Source organism: Heterodontus francisci, chromosome 7 (genome assembly GCF_036365525.1).
Source record: "Heterodontus francisci isolate sHetFra1 chromosome 7, sHetFra1.hap1, whole genome shotgun sequence".
NCBI classification, from domain to species: Eukaryota; Metazoa; Chordata; class Chondrichthyes; order Heterodontiformes; family Heterodontidae; genus Heterodontus; species Heterodontus francisci.
In genome coordinates this window covers 79,319,427-79,340,435 of record NC_090377.1, presented here as the reverse complement: position 1 = coordinate 79,340,435, position 21,009 = coordinate 79,319,427, and the positions used below count along the sequence as shown (strand labels likewise).

Below are 21,009 nucleotides of genomic sequence, written 5' to 3'. Positions count from 1 at the left end.
TAGTAAGACAGGGATAAACCAAGGTTTACTGGTTGAAAAGAGAAAGCCCACTGGAATCTGCAGCCTGGGACGTGCAAGTTTTCTAAATATTTGCAGTTGTTCTGGGATGTGTGCAAAAAAAGGTATCTGCATATACTGGTCATCTTCTCATTCCTTCCAATCCTAATCAGAGCATTTATTTTGACATGACATAAAACCTTTTGGATTTGGCTGCCTGGGCACCACAAGTACTGGCTATTTAAACAGTGTTTGGTGATCAGCGTTTGTACTTAGATCTTTGAAGAGGGAGGAAAAAAATGTAATTCTAGGATGAAAGCCTAGCCAGAGAAAATCTATGCCACCTTCATTGTTACCAGTAATAGACATCAGCCAGATACTGTCCAGTCCATACTTTCATAGTTGCTGGGAAGAAAACCTGACTGGCGATGACCAATTAAAAGTGAGTCATATAAAACATCCCTCATTTAGCTTGGCTAAATGCTCTGATCATTGGTTTTAGCTGTTACATTGCTTCATCCATCACAGTGAACAGTAACAGGAAAATTCTAGTTTTCCTGCTTGATCATGGAGGGGGTTGGGGGTGGGGAAGAATGGCTCGACACATTGGAGGTTCCATCAAACTGGAAAGTAGCAAACATAACCCCTCTATTCAATAAGTGGAGGGGGGGGGGGGGGGTGGGCATAAAACAGGTAACTATAAGCCAGTTAGCTTGACACCTGTCGTGGGGAAGGTGTTACAAATCGATCAAGGAGGCGACAGATGGACACTTAAAAAAAAACTCAAGGTAACTGGGAATAGTCGGCATGGTTTTGTGAAAAGGAAATCATGTTTAATTTATTGGAATAAAAACAAGAAATGCTGGAACCACTCAGCAGGTCTGGCAGCATCTGTGGAAAGAGAAGCAGAGTTAACGTTTCGGGTCAGTGACCCTTCTTCGGAACTAGCAAATATTAGAAATGTCAAAGGTTAAAAGCAAGTGAGCCGGGGGTGGGGCAAGAGATAACAAAGGAGAAGGTGTAGATTGGACAAGGCCACATAGCTGACCAAGAGGTCACGGAGCAAAGGCAATAAGTTAATGGTGTGTTGAAAGACAAAGCATCAGCACAGATAGGGTGTTAATGAACTGAAGATTGAGCAGCAGCAAGTACAAACATGAAAAAAAACAGCAGGTAAGCAAACTGAACAAACTACAATGAAATGAAATAAACAAAAGAAAAAAAATTTGTAAAAAAAGAATAACTAAAAATAAAAGTAAAATGGGGGGGCCCCCCCGTCATGCTCTGAAATTATTGAACTCAATGTTCAGTCCGGCAGGCTGTAGTGTGCCTAATCGGAAAAGGAGATGCTGTTCCTCGAGCTTGCATTGATGTTCAGTGGAACACTGCAGCAAGCCCAGGATAGAGATGTGAGCAGGGGAGGGGGGGGGGGGGGGGGGGGGGGGGGGCGCGTGGAGGTGAGTGTTGAAATGGCAAGCAATCGGAAGCTCAGGGTCCTGCTTGCAGACTGAGCGGAGGTGTTCCGCAAAGCGGTCACCCAGTCTGCGTTTGGTCTCCCCAATGTAGAAGGCACCACATTGTGAGCAACGAATACAGTATACTAAATTGAAAGAAGTACAAGTAAATCGCTGCTTCACCTGAAAGGAGTGTTTGGGGCCTGGGATAGTGAGGAGAGAGGAGGTAAATGGGCACGTATTACACCTCCTGCGATTGCAAGAGAAGGTGCCATGGGACGGGGATGAGGTGGTGGGGGTAATGGAGGAGTGGACCAGGGTGTCGCGGAGGGAACGATCCCTTCGGAATGCTGACAGGGGAAGGGAGGGGAAGATGTGTTTGGTAGTGGGTATTGGAGTTCTTTGAAGGAGTAACATGTGCTATGGATAAAGCGGAGCCCGTTGACGGATTTCCAGAAGGCATTTAACAAGGTGCCACATAAAAAGGTTATTGTACAAATTAGGAGCTCATGGTGTAGGGCGTAACACATTTGCCTGGATAGAAGATTGGCTGGTTGGCAGAAAACAGTATACATAAATGGGTCCTTTTCTGAGTGAAACCCCGCAGAGGTCTGTGCTGGGGCCTCAACTTTTTACAATTTATATCAACGACATAGATGAGGGGAGCGATGGCACAGTAGCTAAATTTGCAGATGACACAAAGGTAGGTAGGAAAGTATGTTGTGAAGAGGACACAAGGAGGTAGCTGACTGATATAGATAGGTTGAGTGAGTGGGCAAAAATCTGGCAGATGGAGTAAAATGTGGGAAAATGTGAAGTTGTTCACTTTGGTAGGAAGAATAAAAAGCAGAGTATTACTTAAACGGAGAACGACTGCAGAATTCCAAGGTGCAGAGGGAGCTTGGTGTTCCAGTGCAAGAGTCACAAAAAGTTAGTATTAAGGCGGCTAATAATTGAGAGGAATTGAAAATAAAAGTAAGAATGATATGCTTCAGTTATACAGGGCATTGCTAAGACCACATCTCAAATACTGGGATAAAAGCAAAATACTGCGGATGCTGGAAAGGAGGGTCACTGACCTGAAACGTTAACTCTGCTTCTCTTTCCACAGATGCTGCCAGACCTGCTGAGTGGTTCCAGCATTTCTTGTTTTTATCTCAAATACTGGGTGCAGTTTTGGTGTCATTTAAGAAAGGATGTAAATGCGTTAGAGGCGGTTCAGAAGAGGTTTACTAGATTGATACCTGGTATGAGCAGGTTGGTCTTACGAGGAAAGGTTGGATAAACTGGGCTCATTTTCACTGGAGTTTATAAGAGTGAGGGGAGACTTGACTGAAGTATATAAGATCCTGAACGGTCTTGACAAGGTGGACGTGGAAAGGATGTTTCCTCTTGTGGGAGAGTCCAGAATTAGGGGGCGCAGTTTTAAAATTGGGGATCGCCCTTTTAGGACAGAGATTAGGAGAAATCTTTTCTCTCAAATGGGTTGTGCAACTTTGGAACACTGCCTCAGAAGGTGGTGGAGGCAGGGTCACTGAATATTTTTACGGTGGAGGTAGACAGATTCTTGTTAGGCAAGGGAATCAAAGGTTGTCGGGGGTAGATGGGTGTGTGGAATTCAAGACACAAACAGATCAGCCAGGATCTTGTTGAATGGTGGAGCAGGCCCAAGGGGCCGAATGGCCTACTTCTGCTCCCAATTTGAATGTTTATATGCAAGTGAAATCTGCTGAGATCCACCACTTTAAGAGGCAAACAAAAACACAGCTGTTCCAATACCAAGTTTTTCTCACCCACCAACACTGCCCAAGCTGACCTACAAGTAAGTCTGTAAGGATTTGAACCCAATAATAACCAGCTGTTCTTCGGACTTCAATGTCCCACAGTGCTACCTCTCTGCATTTGGTTATGGGTATCAGGCTCTTTGTGGTACCCTCTGCCTCAACTTTCCACCTTCAAGATCCTAATCAGTGCAGATGCCAATTTGCACATAAGGTTGTAGACAGGGGTTTATGGTAGCATGAAATGTCCATGGATATCACCCAGCAATTCAACATATTCAAAGCTATCAAATTCTGTTGAGAAGAATTTAACCTGAACCTCATCACATGGGGTCACAGGAGAGACTGTGGGGTTTTGTGGAAAAGGTATTACAGTTCCACAGACTGCTGCAGATGATTCTGTGGTATACAAGGGCGCGACTGCTGACTTATGTGGGCCAATATCCAAACATCTTTCATTCTATTTCAGGAGAACCGGTGTTCCACAGTAGGAGATATGGGGGGCATATCTTTGCAGGGGCATGCTAACATTTGGCAACAATACCAACAGTCAGAGATGCAAAGATCAAAACACCTGCTCCATTCCTCCTCTTTCATGAAGGAGTGCCATCAAGGCGCTGGTGTTCCATAATGGCATCCTGAATGAGAAGCACATTTGTATTGTTTTTGCAGCCAGCGTATAATATATTTTTTGGAATACAGGTGATAGCACTTGGGAATTACAGGTAACACACTGTATAGTGCTACCTCTTCATCCTTAGAGCTACTCTTCCACTGGGTTATGTACTTCTATGAATGCTGCCTGTTATTTCGCAGACAGAATTTTGGTCTTTGCTTCGGTGTCATGCATTGAGATACTAAAAAGAGAACTGTGAGGAGGCACAGACCTTCATACCAAGCATGCAGAGGAGCAACTGCTTTCCTAGTTAATGACCAAGTTGAAAGGGCATCTGATGAGAGGTCATAGACCTAAAACGTTAACTCTGTTTCTCTCTCCACAGATGCTGCCAGACCTGCTGGGTGTTTCCAGCGTTTTCTGTTTTTATTAACCACAACAATCTTCCTTTGTGCTAGGTTTTTACTCCAACCAGTGGAGAGTTTTCTCTGATTCCCATTGACTTCACTCTGTCAAATGCTGCCTTGATGTGAAGAGCAATCATTCTCCCTTCACCTCTGAAATTCAGCTTTTTTGTTTCAACCAGGGCTGTAATGAGATCTGGAGCTGAATGGCCTTGGCGAAGCCCAAACTGAGCATTAATGAGCAGGTTGTTGCTCAGTAAGGGCCACTTCATAGCAATATCTGACTGGGCAGTAATTGGGCTCGACTGGATTTGTCCTGCTTTTTGTGGACAGGCCACATCTGGGCGATTTTCCACATTGCAGGGAAGATGTTCGTCATAGTTGTACTGGAACAGCTTGGCTAAGGGCGCAGCTAGTTCTGGAGCACAAGTCTTCGGTACTACAGCCGGTATGCTGTCAGGGCGCATAGCCTTTGCTGTTTCCAGAGCCTTCAGCTATTTCCTGATATCATATGGAGTGATTCCAGTTGACTGAAGACAGCATCTATGATTCTGGGGTCCTCAGGAGGATGACAAGATGGATCATCCACTTGGCACTTCTGGCTGAAGATGGTTGCAAATGCTTCAGCCTGGTCTTTTCTGATGATGTGTCATGCTCCCCCATCATGGAGGATGGGAATATTTGTGGAGCCTCCTCCTCTAGTTAGTTGTTTAATAGTCCACCAGCATGCACGACTGGATGTAGCAGGACTGCAGAGCTTTGATCTGTTCTGTTAGTTGTGAGATCACTTAGCTTTGTCCAGAATGCTGCTTCGGCTGTTTAGCATGCATGTAGTCCTATGTTGTAGCTTCACCGGGTTAGTACTTGGTGCTGCTCCTGGCATGCTCTCCTGCACCCCTCAATGAAGGGATGGTCGCCTGGCTTCATGGTAGTGGCACAGTGAGGGACTTGCCAGGCCATGAGGTTACAGATTGTGGTTGAATACAATTCTGCTGCTGCTGATGGCCCACAGTGTCTCATGGATGCCCAGTTGTCAGCTGCTAGATCTGTTCTGAGACTATCCCACTTAGCTCAGTAGTAAGGCCACACAACACAATGGTGGGTGTCCTCAGTGTGAAGATGGGGCTGTGTCTTCACAAGGGCTGTGTGGTGGTAACTCCTACCAATACTGTCATGGATAGTAGATTGGCGAGGACAAGGTCAAGTAGGGTTTTCCCTCTTGTTGGTTCTCTCACCACCTGCTACAGGCCCAGACTGGCAGAAGGGATGGTGAAGTTAGGGTAACTAGATGAGCAAGTAGCACTGATAAAAATACGTGAAAAACAAAAATGTAGAAATAACGAAATTTTGACCACAATTGTTCAAACATTCATGGATGAGACAAGAATGATTGTAGATTTCTAATATAGCACTGCTGTTCACAAAGGGGAAAAGTGGTGAACCAGATAACTATCAGGGTCATGTGGTAGTGGACAAGTGTTTGGCAGCCTTGATACAGGATAAAATTAATACTGTATTAGGACATTGGTTCAGGACAGTCACCATGGATTTGTAAAGAATAGGCTGTGACTTTATAAATGTATAATTCTAAGAAAGTAAGTGTATTGATAAAGGAAATACAATAGGTGTTTTATAAACAGACATTCAAGTATTCCATAAAAAGGTGCTGAATTGCACTGTTCAGTCAGCTGTACTGAAAATATTTTTAACCGAGCAGAAACTACAGCAAATTTTGAAAGTTGTTTGGAAAAAAGCTAGAGGACTTACTTTTAAATCTTTATTTGGGTAAAATTTGTTTTTCATAAACAGGCTTTTTTTAAACAATGGGTGTGGGTGGTGGGAAAATTCTTTACACAATTATAGTTTTTTTCTCTCTGAACTTAAGGAATTGCATTTACCTCTGTCTTTCTTCCTTTTTAAAATATTTTTTCAAAAAATTGAATATTAAAGATTAAAGCCTTTGATCTTACCGGCTACACTGAGAAAATGTGAACATTCTAAATGCTAACTGACAATGATTGTCTAAAGTTGCATTTTGAAAGCTGCAGCTAGCACCTGTGTTTTGTTGCTGAGTTATAATGTTTACATTTTCTTATATCATAGGCTGAGACATATCCAGTAGCTAATTGCTAAAACAACAAATTCTGCTTAGCGATGCTTGGGCAAGTCCACACATGGAATTATCTTTTTGGGCATCCCCTGCTCCAATTGCACCTTCTCCCAACAGCGCCATGAAATAGATTCGTTTGTGGATTCTGTGTCCTCTAATGTACAGATAATGTAAGCAAAAGGGAGCAATCCAGCATTCTGCCTGGAATGTGTAATTTTATCCAGTCAGCAGTCAGTGCTGTTTTCAAGTGCAGCTCGACAATACAGAGGTGGTTATCAACATATATTGCCAGTGTAAGCCTAACTCCTTAGTTCAGACAATGCACAGTGCTAACATGGAGGTGGTAATGTGGGATGCTATTACAGTCTAGTCTGCTGACTGGAAAAAAGGTCTGTGATTTCTTATTTATCCTCTTTAGAGGAGGGAGCTGAATGAGATTAATGCTGAAATATGTCAGCTTTGCTCCATCTGTCACTGGTCAGTATGGGCACACTCCAGCATTGAGAGGAAACACAAGACAGACCTGAAATTTATTGCAAGGTTGACAGAATATCGAATAGCCATCTCGTGCACACCAGGCACAACTGTACATTCAGCCTTCACATAGCAGATTGCCATCGGCCAACATATCCCAACACTGCCTTCTACTCCATAGCTGCAGGCAGCACATGATACATTTTTTGGAATACAGGTAATAGCAGGTAACACACACTGTATAGTGCCACCTCTTCATCCATACAGCTGGGTTCGCAGTCAGAATTTTGGTCCTTGCTTAAAGTGAGATACTAAAAAACTATGCAGAGGCACAGAACTTCACTCCAAGCATGTGGAGGAGCAGCTGCTTCTCTAGTTAATGACTGAGCAAGTGGACAAGTAGCCGAATAAGGTTGCTGTGAGGACTAGTAAGTCCCACACCAGGCCTCCCTCGCTCAAAGACTGCATGGCACCAATTTGTGAACCTGCAGTGATGCATGTTGGGCTATCAGCAGGATCTGTTTAAAAATGATCCATGAACCATATACTCCCACTGGGAGAGCGGAGGAGTGGGAATTCAGAGATCGGAGCGGAAAGAGCAGCAGGCCAAGCAGTCCCAAGATCAGGAGGAGTGGGAACTCAGCGGATAAAAGAGCCAGGTTGGGAACTGACAAATTGCATTCAGAAAAAAAAAGTCAAAATGTGATGTCACAGGGAAGCAGCTAAGTGATTGCTTGGTGAATATTTCTCTTTTTTCCTCTCTAAACTAGGAGTCAGGAAATTAAAAATTTCAAATCGAGGCAAGTAATACAGTATGTGAATTAATAAGACTATTAACAGAGCAGGTCTAGAGACATTAAAATTAATAGTTTAAACAAATTACTAACTATTTCTAAAAGAGGAAGTAGAAATTTTTTTGTTTTTTTTAAGATCATGATGGGCAGCTGAGACCCGACGCTTACAATTCCTGTGGCACATGGGAAATTCAGGATTCTTCATGACTGGGAAGCCACATGTGTAAGAAGTGTCTACAGCTGCTTGAGCTTGAACTCGGGGTTTCCAAATTTGAGGGGCAGCTTTATTTTTAAATTTGCTCTTGGGATGTGAGCGCTGCTGGCAATGCCAGCATTTATTGCCCATCTTTAACTACCCTTGAGAATGTCAGTCATTTATGGCCTCGGAGGAGGCCATTCAACCCATTAAGTCCATGCTGGCTCTCTGCGGAGCAATCTAGTCAGTCCACTCAATGCCTGGAGCCCTAAAGTTGATTTCTTTCAATCCAATTTCCTTTTGAAATCATTGATTGTCTCTGCTTCCACCATCCTCATGGGCTGCGAGTTCCAGATCATTACCACTTGCTGTGCAAAAAGGTTCTTCCTCACATTCTCCCTGCATTTCATGCCCAAAACCTTCAATATGTACCCTCAAGTCCTTGTACCATCAATTAATGGGAATGGTTTTTCCTTGTCTAATTTATATAAGCCTGTCATAATCTTGTACGCCTCTATCAAATCGCCCTTCAATCTCCTTTGTTCCAGGGAGAACAACCCCAGCTTTTCCAACCAAATTTGTAGCTAAAATCCCCCATCCCCAGAACCTGAGCGGTAAATATCCTCTGCATCCTCTTAAAGACCTTGAAATCCTTCATAGTGCGTTGACCAGAGCTGGAAGCAATATTCTAGTTGGGGCCTAACCACAGCTTTATAAAGGTTCAGCTTAACTTCCCTGATTTTGCACTCAATGCCACCATTTATGAAGCCCAAGATCCCATATGCTTTGATGACCACTCTCTCAATATGTCCTGCCACCTTCAAAGATCGATGCACATGCACCCCCAGGTCCCTCTGTTCCTGCACATTCTTTAGAATTGTGCCATTAAGTATATATTGCCTCACCCTTCTGCCAAAATGCATCACCTCACACATGTATTAAAATTCCAGCTGCCACTTGTCTGCCCATTCTGTCAGTCTATGTCCTGTTGCAAGTGGTTTGTATCATAGGAACAGTAGGCCATTCAGCCCATCAAGCCTGCTCCACCATTCAACACGATCGTGGCTGATCACCCACTTCAATGCCTTTTTTCCAACACTATCCCCATATCCCTTTATGACATTGATAGATTTCTCAATACCAATGTCATAGTCATGGAGTTATACAGCACAGAAACAGATCCTTCGGTCCACCATGTCCGTGCTGACCATGAAGCCTATCTATTCTAATCCCATTTTCCAGCAATTGGCCTATAGCCTTGTATGCTATGGTGTTTCAAGTGCTAATCTAAATACTTCTTATATGTTGAGGGTTTCTGCCTCTACCACCCCTTCAGGCAGTGTTCCAGATTCCAACCACCCTCTGGGTGAAACAATGTTTCCTCAAATCTCCTCTAAGCCCCTGTCCTTTACCTTAAATCTACGTCCCCTGGTTACTGGAACCTCTGCTAAGGGAAAAAGTTTCTTCCTATCGATCCTATCTATGCCCTTCATAATTTTGTATACCTCAATCAGGTCCCCCCTCAGCCTTCTCTGCTCTAAGGAAAACAAATCTAGCCTACTATTCCTTAAGGAAATATACATTCATTGTGAACTATAGATTAATTCTTCAAACGTTTGCCACTGCTTGGGCTGAATTTTATTTGGGCGCTGCACAGAGTGCAGCGTGCCCACATTCAGCAGCTGCTGCCGAGCCCCCGCAATATCACGCGCAGGGGCTCATTAGCATCACTGTGATGAGCACACCCCCTCCACCTTCACCATATTACGTGGAGAGGCGCAGGATATCCGATGCAGTGAGGAACCATTTGACAGCTGTCCAGTAGGTGCCCCATTTTAAACACCCCAGCACCTGCTTCCCGACAGCTGTCAAAGAAATGCTTACCTCACTGCTGAAGAGTTGGGCTGCTGTCAATCTGACAGCAAAGCAGAAAGTGATGGAGAAACCTCAACAGGTCAGGCAGCATCTGTGGAGAGAGAAGCGGAGATAACTTTCAGGTCTGTGACCAAGTTCACAGTCCTGAAAGTTAACTCCGCTTCTCTCGCCAAAGATGCTGCCTGACCTGTTGAATTTCCCCAGCACCTTCTGCTTTGCTGCCACATACTTACCCTGCTGTGTCCTGTGAAGTTGCGATCCTCTTCTTCCACTCAAGCGTTAAATTGTTTCTTGTAGGCATGCCGCACCTGGGTGAATAATCTTAATTGTGCACATTCCAAAATGTGAGATTTAAATGTACCATAAAGGGCAACTATCTTCTTCTTCGTTGGCCTCCTTATCTCAAGAGACAATGGGTAAACGCCTGGAGTGGCTATAAAAGGCCAATTCTAGATTGACAGACTCTTCCACAGGTGCTGCAGATAAAATTGGTTGTCGGAGCTGTTTCACAGTTGGCTCTCCCCTTGCGCTTGTCTTTTTTCCTGCCAACTGCTAAGTCTCTTCGACTCCCCACTCTTTAGCCCTGCCTTTATGGCTGTCCGCCAGCTCTGGAGATCACTGGCAATTGACTCCCACAACTTGTGATCAATGTCACAGGACTTCATGTCTCCGCTTTAAAGACATCTGCAATCCAGACATGGACAGCCGGTGGGTCTGATACCAGTGACGAGCTTGCTGTATAATGTATCCTTGGGGATCCTGCCATCTTCCATGCGGCTCACATGGCCAAGCCATCTCAAGCGCCGCTGGCCGCCTCGAGGACTTGTGTTGGAGATACGGTCCTGCCACCCGATGCCAAGAATTCTCCGGAGGCAGCGAAGATGGAACGTATTGAGACGTCACTCTTGGCTGACATACGTTGTCCAGGCCTTGTTGCCGTAGAGCAAATTACTGAGGACACAGTCTTGATATACTCGGACTTTTGTGTTCCGTGTCAGTGCACCATTTTCCCACACTCTCTTGGCCAATCTGGACATAGCAATTGACGCCTTTCCCATGCGCTTGTTGACTTCTGCATCGAGAGACAGGTTACTGGTGATAGTTGAGCCTAGATAGGTGAACTCTTGAACCACTTCCAGAGCGTGGCGCTGATATTGATGGATGGAGCATTTCTGACGTCCTGTCCCATGATGTTTGTTTTCTTGAGGCTGATGGTTAGGCCAAATTCATTGCAGGCAGCCACAATCCTGTCAATGAATCTCTGCAGACACTCTTCAGTGTGAGATGTTAACGCAGCATCGTCAGCAAAGAGGAGTTTCCTGATGAGGACTTTCCGTACTTTGGTCTTCACTCTAAGACGGGCAAGGTTGAACAACCTGCTATCTGATCTTGTGTGGAGGAAAATTCCTTCTTCTGAAGACTTGAATGCATGAGAGCGCAGCAGGGAGATGATCCCAAACAGTGTAGGTGCGAGAACACAGCCCTGTTTCATGCCAGTCAGGATAGGAAAGGGCTCTGATGAGGCGCCACTATGCTGAATTGTGCCTTTTATATTGGCATGGAATGAGGTGATGATACTTAGTAGCTTTGGTGGACATCCGATCTTTTCTAGTAGTCTGAAGAGACCACATCTGCTGACGAGGTCAAAGGCTTTGGTGCGATCTATAAAAGCAACGTAGAGGGGCATCTGTTCGCAGCATTTCTCCTGTAGCTGGCGAAGGGAGAACAGCATATCAATGGTGGATCGGTCTGCTCGAAAGCCACACTGTGCCTCAGGATAGATATGCTCAGCCAGCTTCTGGAGTCTGTTTAAAATGACTCAAACGACGACTTTCCCCACTATGCTGAGCAGGGAGATTCCACGGTAGTTATTGCAGTCACCCTTCCTGATGGTTGGCCCAAAGGCACTCTTAAAGCCATCATACGTTCCTCTGATGTTTCCGGTGTCGGAGGCCAGCTGAATATGACTGCATAGGTGTTGCCAGTAATCATTTGCGCAGCGCCTGGCTGTTCTTTGTGCAGCACTTCTGGCTGCTTTAAGTGCTACGGATGTTAACTTGCTGGTGGCTTTCTTGTAGTTTCTTGTAATAGTTGAAAAACCATGACAACAGCACAGATTTCCTCACTAGTCCTGCATGGGTTTTCAAACATGTGCAAGACAAATCTGGCAGCGAGAAGTTAGAGCAGTTAAACAGTGGAGTCACCTTTGCATTTAAAAGGACCAGACCAAAAGCCGAAGATGGCAGATGGGTCCTCTAGGGTGTCCCCGCAGTGCAGCGAAGCCTCCCTGCTCACTCTCCTCCAGGCTGTGCGGGCAAGGCGGGAGGTCCTGTTCACCGGTGACGGTAAGAAGAGGCCCTGCCGCCTGAACAGGGCAAGCTGGCTGGAGACTGCAGAGGTGAGTAGCGGTGGGGCCATCGGGCATCAAAAGGGTCCAATGCCAGAAGGGGATGAACGAGCACTCCCCCAGCCAGCCAGGGCCTTCTAGGCCTCGTGCACACAGGATACGAGCGCCAAAGTCATCCACAGCCAAAGGCAAATCAGATTGGCAGCCTTCCTCCAGTCAGGCTGCTAATGCAGAGGTTGCACCGAGAAGGGGCACTCGCAAGCATTTACAGAGAACACACTGACAAATGGGAATGCATGGGTGTCACAGCAATGCAAATACGTCTTTCACTAAATGTTCCTCACCAACACGTGTCCTTTTCTCTGTGCGAATGATGTGTTCCAGCATGTAGCGCCAATGCCACATCCCTTTGCACCGCTGGCCCTTCAGGAGAGCCAACATATGCAATTTCATTGCTACGCCACCATTGCTCGTGAGCATCTCCACGGATGCAGCGACATGGACATTGAGCCAATCAGCTGCTGCCTGTCATGGTTTACAGAGAGATGCTGCAAATGTGGACTGGTGCACAGCAGGTGAGCTAGCCCTGCGTGCAGAGCCTGGGTGCCATCTGCCCTCCCATGCGCCTTTCCTGTTGTAGGTCCTCAGCATCCTCATAGTCAGAGGAGGAATCCTGTTGACGTCTATTCTCATTATGCCAGGCCTTCCTCTATTGGGTGCGTACTTGTGCAAAGACAGAGCAGCAAAGAAAGGAGCTGGCCTTTTCAGCCCATAGTACAGGGCATCACCCTATCCATCCAAGCATTGGAAGCGCTCTTTCAGCATGCTAATTGCCTGCTCAATGGCGGCTCTTGTAGCTCAGTGGCTGGCGTTGTATCATTCCTCTGCAACAATGGTGGGTCTCTCATTGGTGTTGGGAGCCACGTCTGCAAGGGATAGCCCTAGTCTCCAAGAAGCCACCCCTCCATCTGAGCCAGTTCAGTGAACAGTGGTGGCAGCTGGGACTGGCGCAGGATCCAGGCGTCATGGCAGCTGCCTGAGAAGCGGGCAGAGATTTGCATGAAGCATCTCCAGTGATCATATACTAGCTTCACCGAGATTGAGAGGATTCCTTTAATGAATTTTCTTGTCATCAGCGAACTTACTGATCATACCTCCTATGTTCACGTCTAAATCATTTATGTGCACTACAAACAGCAAGGGTCCCAGCACCGAACCCTGTGGTACACCACTGGGCAAAGGCTTCCAATCTCAAAAACAACCCTGACCATCATCCTCTGCCTCCTGCCACTAAGCCAATTTTGGATCCAATTTGCCAAATTGCCCTGGGCTCTTACTTTAAGAAATCTCCCATGCAGGACCTTATCAAAAGCTTTTACTGACATCCATGTAGACTTCATCAACTGCTTTACCCTCATTTACACACCTAGTCACCTCCTCGAAAAATTCAATCAAATTTGTTAGACATGATCTCCCCCTGACAAAGCTATGCTGACTATCCTCGATTTTTCTTCAATTCATTCATGGAATGTGAGCGTCGCAGGCCAGGCCAGAATTTATTGCCCATCCCTAATTCCCCTTGAGAAGGTGGTGGTGAGCTGCCTTCTTAAACCGCTGCAGTCCATGTGGGGTAGGTACACCCGCAGTGCTGTTAGGGAGTTCCAGGATTTTGACTCATTGACAGTGTAGGAACGGCAATATAGTTCCAAGTCAGGATGGTGTGAGACTTGGAGGGGAACTTGCAGGTGGCGGTGTTCCCATGCATTTGCTGCCCTTGTCCTTCTAGTTGGTAGAGGTCGCGGGTTTGGAAGGTGCTGTCTAAGAAGCCTTGGCGCATTGCTGCAGTGCATCTTGTAGATGGTACACACTGCTGCCACTGTGTGTCGTGGTGGAGGGAGTGAATGTTTGTAGATGGGGTGGCAATCAAATGGGCTGCTTTGTCCTGGATGGTGTCGAGCTGAAGTGTTGTCGGAGCTGCACCCATCCAGGCAAGTGGAGAGTATTCCATCACACTCCTGACTTGTGCCTTGTAGATGGCGGATAAGCTTTGGAGAGTCAGGAGGTGAGTTACTCGCCCAGGATTCCTAGCCTCTGAACTGCTCTTGTAGCCACGGTATTTATATGGCTACTCCAGTTCAGTTTCTGGCCAAATGGTGACCCCCCCCCCCACCCCCCACAGGATGTTGATAGTGGGGGATTCAGCGATGGTAATGCCATTCATTGAATCTCAAGGGGAGCTGGTTAGATTCTCTCTTGTTGGAGATGGTCATTGCCTGGCAATTGTGTGGCACAAATGTTACTTGCCACTTACCAGCCCAAGCCTGAATATTGTCCAAGTCTTGCTGCATTTCTACATGGACTGCTTCAGTATCTGAGGAGTCACGAATGGTGCTGAACATTGTGCAATCATCAGCGAACATCCCCACTTCTGACCTTATGATTGAAGGAAGGTCATTGATGAAGCAGCTGAAGATGGTTGGGCCTAGGACACTACCCTGAGGAACTCCTGCAGTGATATCCTGGTGCTCAGATGATTGACTAACAACCACAACTATCTTCCTTTGCACTAGGTATGACTCCAACCAGCGAGGTTATTCCCCGATTTCCATTGACCTCAGTTTTGCTAGGGCTCCTTGATGCCATACTCAGTCAAATGCTGCCTTGATGTCAAGGGCAGTCACTCTCACATCACCTCTCGAGTTCAGCTCTTTTGTCCATGTTTGAACCAAGGCTGTGATGAGGTCAGGAGCTGAGTGGCCCTGGCGGAACCCAAACTGAGCGTCACTGAGCATGTTATTGCTAAGCAAGTGCTGCTTGATGGCACTGTTGATGACACCTTCCATCACTTTACTGATGACCGAGAGTAGGCTGATGGGGCGGTAATTGGCCAGGTTGGACTTGTCCTGCTTTTTGTGTACAGGACATACCTGGGCAATTTTCCACATTGCAGGGTAGATGCCAGCGTTGTAGCTGTACTGGAACAGCTTGGCTAGGGGCACGGCAAGTTCTGGAGCATAGGTCTTCAGTACTTTAGCCGGAATATTGTCAGGGCCCATAGCCTTTGCAATATCCAGTGCCTTCAGTTGTTTCTTGATTTCTAATTGGCTGAAGTCTGGCATCAGTGATGCTGGGGAGTTCAGGAGGAGGCCAAGATGGATCATTAACTTGGCACTTCTGGCTGAAGATTGTTGCAAATGCTTCAGCCTTATCTTTCGCACTGATGTGCTGGGCTCCCCCATCATTGAGGATGGAGATATTTGTGGAGCCACCTCCTTCAGTTAGTTGTTTAATTGTCCACCACCATTCACAACTTGCAATCCCTGCCTCTCCAAGTGGAGATTAATCTGTCCCTCATAATTTTTTCCAATAGTTTCCCTCGCACTGATGTTAGACTCACTGGCCTGTAATTACCTAGTTTATCCCTGATACCGTTCTCGAATAATAGTATCAAATTCGCTGTCCTCCAGTCCTCTGGCATTTCTCCTGTGGCCAGAGTATTTGAAAATTTGTGTCAGAGATACTGCAATCTCCTCCCTTGCCTTACATAACAGCCTGGGATGCATCTCATCTGGGCCTGGGGATTTATCTACTTTTCAGCCCGCTAAAGCCACTAATACCGCCTCCCTTTCAATCTCTGCTTTAAAAATACTCAATGACTGAGCTTCCACAGCCATCTGGGGTAGAGAATTCCAAAGATTCACAATCCTCTGAGTAAAGAAATTTCTCCTCATCCCGGTCCTAAGTGGCTTCCCCCTTATTCTGAAATTATGTCCCCTGGTTCGAGACTCCCCAGCTAAATCAACTGTCTACATCTTTAAATCGGAAGCATCGGGACCACTGAGGGAAAGTCATAAGACCACAGAGTTCAGCCGGACTCTCTCGACTCAATTTGACCAATCTATCCTTCCTCCACTCTGTAATCTATCACGGTTTGCCACGCCTCCAAGTTTGGTATCATCAGCAAATTTTGAAATTCTACTCTGTATTCCAAGATGCAAGTCATTTATACATAGCAAAAAAAAAAGTGATCCTAGCACTGACCCTTGGCGAACATCACTGTCCACCATCCTCCAGTCTGCAAAATTATTTACTACAACTCGCTGCTTTCCGTCCTTAAGCCAATTTTTTATCCAATTGAACACTGCCCCTCCTACTCCATGAGCCTCGATTTTATGTGGTACTTTATCAAATCCTTTCTTAAAATCCATATAGACAACATGCACCACATTGCTTTCATCATCCTCCTGTTACTTCATCAAAAAGTTCAATTACATTAGTCAAGCATGATCTCCCTTTTACAAATTCACACTGGCTGTCCTTAATGGTGGTGGTGAGGCGCTTTCTTGAACTGATGCAGTCCATGTAGTGTAGGGAAACCTACAGTGCTTTTTCCTGTAGCAGTTTGATCACTACACCATTTCAGAGGACAATTGAAAGTCAACCACAATGCTGTCGATCTGGAGTCCGTGTACGTCCAGACTGGGTAAGGATGGCAGATTAGCGAACCAATTTTTTTTTTTTTTTTTATAACAAGCAGTAGTTTCATGATTATTAATGAGACAAGCATTTCATTCCAGATTAATTGAATTTAAATTCCCCCCCAGTTGCCGTGGTTGGATTTGAACTTATGTCACCGAAGCATTAGTCTGGACCTCTGGATTACGAGTCTAACAACATTATTACTATGCTGCTATCTCCCTGGAGTCACATCAGGGAGGCTGAGTGTTTTCTGGAATGTATATTCCAGGAAGTGGCCATCCCACTGGCAGAGTGTGTTCAGGATAGAAGATGGGTGGCCATCCAGAAGAGTAAGAAGAGGCAGGAGTCTTCAGGGTGTGTGCCACTCTCAAACTGGTATGCAGCACTGGAGACTGCAAGGAGTGACATCATGAAGCAGTGCAGTCCAGGCCATGGCACCAATGGACAAGGGACTGTACGTCAGGGGGAGTCAGCAAAGTGTAGAAATGCAGTGGTTATAAGCGATTCCATGGTTGGGGGACAGACAGGTATTTCTCTAACCGTCAGAGTCCCACATGGTGTGTTGCCTCCCTGCTGTCAGGGTAAAGGACATCACTGACAGGGTGCAAAATATTCTGCAGGGGGAAGGGAGTGCGTCAGAAGTTGTGGTACACAGTACAAACTACAAAAAGAGGGCAGGTATTGATGTCTTACGGTCAGACTTTCAGGAGCTTGGGAGGAAGTTTTAAAAGAAGGACCTTGTAGGGAGTAAGCTCTGGATTATCCCCAGTGCAACGTGCCATGCATTTGGAAGAGTAGAAATAGGAAGTTGGGAGGATCAATCTGTGACTTAAGGTATGGAGCAGGAGGGAGGGCTTCAGATTCTTGAGACATTGGAACCTAATCAAAAAGGGACAGGTTGTACCTCAACAGGACTGCGGTAAATGTTCTCATGAGAGGTTCACTAGTATGATTAGGGAGGGTTTAAATTAAATTGGCGGGGGGGGTGGGCACCACCATATATGAGTAGAAAAGAGGAATAAGATGCATAAAGGAGTGAGTGTGCTGGATAGTACTGGAGAAAAAAGTAGAATATTAAATAGGAGAAAACTAAAAACTACGAGGAATACAAATGCAGCTTGAGAATGCATGTAGGTAAACACACAAAGTGTGGTGAATAATGTTGACGAACTTCAAGCACAAATAGCATGTGGGAATATGATATAATGGCAATAATGGAAAAGTGGCTTAAAAGGGTGAGGACTGGCACTTAATGTTCAAGGATACAAAGTATTTAAAAGAAATAGGGAAGGAAAAAAGGGAGGTGGGGTTCTTTTTCATTTCTAATCAGCATTACCCTTAGTTAAACTGTTTTTAATTTTGTGTGCATAAAACTCTTTACTACTTCCCTTTACATTACCTGCAAGTCTACATTTTAAACCCTCTTACCATTTCTAGACGGCTTTGCTTTTTTGCTAGATTTAGCTCGATTTTCTTAACATTATCCTTCAATTTGTAATATGCCTCGTTTTATTTTCAATTTGTTATGCAATTGTTTGTAGGTTTACTCTTTACCTTAATGATCTGCTGTTTGAAAATACTCCCTTGATAGTTCACAGTCTTATTTACCAATTTTTCTTTCCATTTATCTCAGCTAATTATCATTTTCTCATTAAAATTGGCATTTATCCTCAATCAAGTAGCTAATTTTGTCCATTTTTATTCAGAAAAATAACTCAATTTTTGCAAAAAGAATTAGTGTCAATACTGGTCTAGCCCTTTCCTGACTTCACAGATAAAATAACTGAGTGAATGTTATTTTAAAGCTCCAGCTGAGCCAAAAACAGTTGCAACCATATGGGCCAAAAGGGCCTGTTTCTGTGCTGTATAACTCTATGTTGGAAATCTGAAATAAAAACAAATTGCTGGAAATACTCAGTAGGTCTGGCAGTATCTGTGGAGAGAGAAACAGTTGATGTTTCAAGTTGAATATAACTTCTTCAGAACTGAAGGAAGACAAAAATGTGATGGGTTTTATGTTGTTAAAGAGGGAAGGGGGAGGAAGAACAAAAGGGATGATCTGCAATAGGGTAGAGAGCGGGAGAGTTTAAATGACAAAGGTGTCATGGAATAAAAGGCAAAGGGAGTGGTAATATTTGCAGTAAAAGTCAAAACATTTGTTCAAAGACAGTGTTAGTGGCAGAATAATGAACAGCTCTGTCCAAAAGCAAAAACAAGGAAAACAAGTTTAAGATTGGCACGTGGTGAAAAAAAGCAAAAAAGGTGGGGGCTTATGGTCTGAAATTGTTGAACTCAATGTTGAATCAAGAAGGCTGTAAAGTGCCTAATGGAAGACGAAGTGCTGTTCCTCAAGCTTCACTGGAACACCCCATCAGACCGAGGACGGAAATGTGGACATGAGAACAAGGTGGTGAATTTAAAGGGCAAACAACCAGAAGCTCCGGGTCATGCTTGAGGACTCAGTGGAGGTGGTCTGCAAATCAGTCACCCAACCTGCATTAACCCTGGTTAGGGCACAATTGGAGTATTGCATGCAGTTCCGGTCACCACATTATAGGAAGGACATAATTGCTCTGGAGAGAGTATAGAGGAGTCGACAAGAATTTTGCCAGGGCTTGAAAGTAGCAGATCCAAGTAAAGATTGGATCGGCTAGGGCTGTTTTCCTTGGAACAGAGGAGGCTGAGGGGTGACTTAATTGAAATGTACAAAATTGGGCAGCAGAGTGGCGCAGCGGTTAGCACCGCAGCCTCACAGCTCTAGGGACCCGGGTTCAATTCTGGGTACTGCCTGTGCAAAGTTTGCAAGTTCTCCGTGACCATGTGGGTTTTCGCCGGGTACTCCGGATTCCTCCCACAGCCAAAGACTTGCAGGTTGATAGGTAAATTGGCCATTGTAAATTGCCCCTAGTGTAGGTAGGTGATAGGGAATATGGGATTACTGCAGGGTTAGTATAAATGGGTGGTTGTTGGTCGGCACACACTCAGTGGGCCAAAGGGCCTGTTTCAGTGCTGTATCTCTAAAATAAATTTTAAAAAAAATAAGGGGCCTAGATAGAGTTGACAGGAAGGACCTGTTTCCCCTGGCAGAGAATTCAGTTACCAGGGGGCACAGATTTAAGGTTATTGGTAGAAGGATTAGAGGTGACATGCAGAGAAACTTTTTCACCCAGAAGGGGGCGGGTGTCTGGAATTCACTGCCAGAAACTGTGGTGGAGGCAGAAATCCTCAAAGAATTTAAAGATATCTCGACGTGCACCTGAAGTGCTGTAACCTGTAAGCCAACGACCAGCTGCTGGAAGGTGGGATTAGATTGGGCGTCTAGATTTTTCGACCAGTTTAGACACGATGGGCTGAATGGCGTTTGGTCTTCCCAATGTAAAGGAGACTGCATTATGAGCAACGAATACAGTATGCTACATTGAAAGTACAAATAAATCGCTGCTTCATCTGGAAGTAGTGTTGAGAGCCCTGGATAGTGAGGAAAGAGGAAGTAGAAGGGCAGGTGTTGCACCTCCTGCGATTGCACCGGAAGGGGACGAGGTGTCGGGGGTGATGGAGGAGCGGATAAATTCGCTTTCGCGGCTTTGACTGTAACGTAATATCTTAGAATTAAGGATGAAAAGGCCGTTACTATACCACAATAATCATCCATTAACAACCCGGACTAGGTTACTGCATGGATGCCCCGAAAGTAGGTTGTAAAATACGACCTTCCCGCCTGGTTCACTAGGCCGAGCGACTTCAGAAACGAAAATTGAGCCCACCCGGCTCCATTGTGAGAAAGAGGGGGGAGGTGGCCAAGCCGTACCTTGATGGGTTTGGTGTCCTCAGTCAGTGCCTTGCCATGCATGTCCTCCATCGCTTTACAGGCCTGCGACGATTTGGCGAACTTCACGTACGCGATACCCTTGTGCTCTTTGGACTGCTTGTCCCGCACCACCCAAATGTCCTGGATCTCCCCGAAGAAGGAAAATTTATCCCGGATCACCTCCTCCGACGTCGACTTACTGATGACCAGAAAGAGCCGGCTGTTGGGCGGATGATCGAGTTTCGCCATAGGGCGCGAGCTTCCACTGTCCTCCATGACTACAAATCCAACACACACAAACTACCAACCTCCCTCTCTGTGACGCAACAGTGGTGGCCCCGCCCTCTATATGACGCGCGTGCGGAACCCCGCCCTCTATATGACGACCGTGCGGCGGCGGGGGCCCCGCCCCTGCTCTGTAACGCAGGAGGGGTGACTCTGCTCTTGCTGCGCAGCGCTGCCCTTCACAACGCGCCCTGGTTTGGAGTCAACTGAATGTTTGGTTGCACTGTAGCCATTATCTACATTGTAGGGGCATTTCCGACCGTTACCCGTTCAAATATAAATCAAGGAAAGGTAATCGGAGCAGGATATGACACTGAAGCCTTGCCGGTTTGTTACAGCGGTCCCTGGCTCTTTTTCTAGTTCAAACCAAGTCTAATTCAATTTTTTTA

The 21,009-nt window shown here is 45.6% G+C and overlaps 1 protein-coding gene across 3 annotated transcripts in view; it reads right to left on the bottom strand.

Moving 5' to 3' along the window:
• The window catches only part of rbm45 (RNA binding motif protein 45), a 120,180-nt gene extending 99,510 nt beyond the window's left edge, over positions 1 to 20,670 (bottom strand). For all 3 annotated transcript variants that reach the window (XR_010975379.1, XR_010975380.1, XM_068035499.1), the window contains exon 1: positions 20,336 to 20,670. Coding sequence is in view for 1 of the 3 variants with exons in the window: in XM_068035499.1 (XP_067891600.1) it covers positions 20,336 to 20,611 (276 nt within the window). In the remaining 2 variants the exon portion in view is untranslated. The remainder of the gene's footprint in view (positions 1 to 20,335) is intronic.
• Between the last annotated feature and the right edge of the window lie 339 nt (positions 20,671 to 21,009).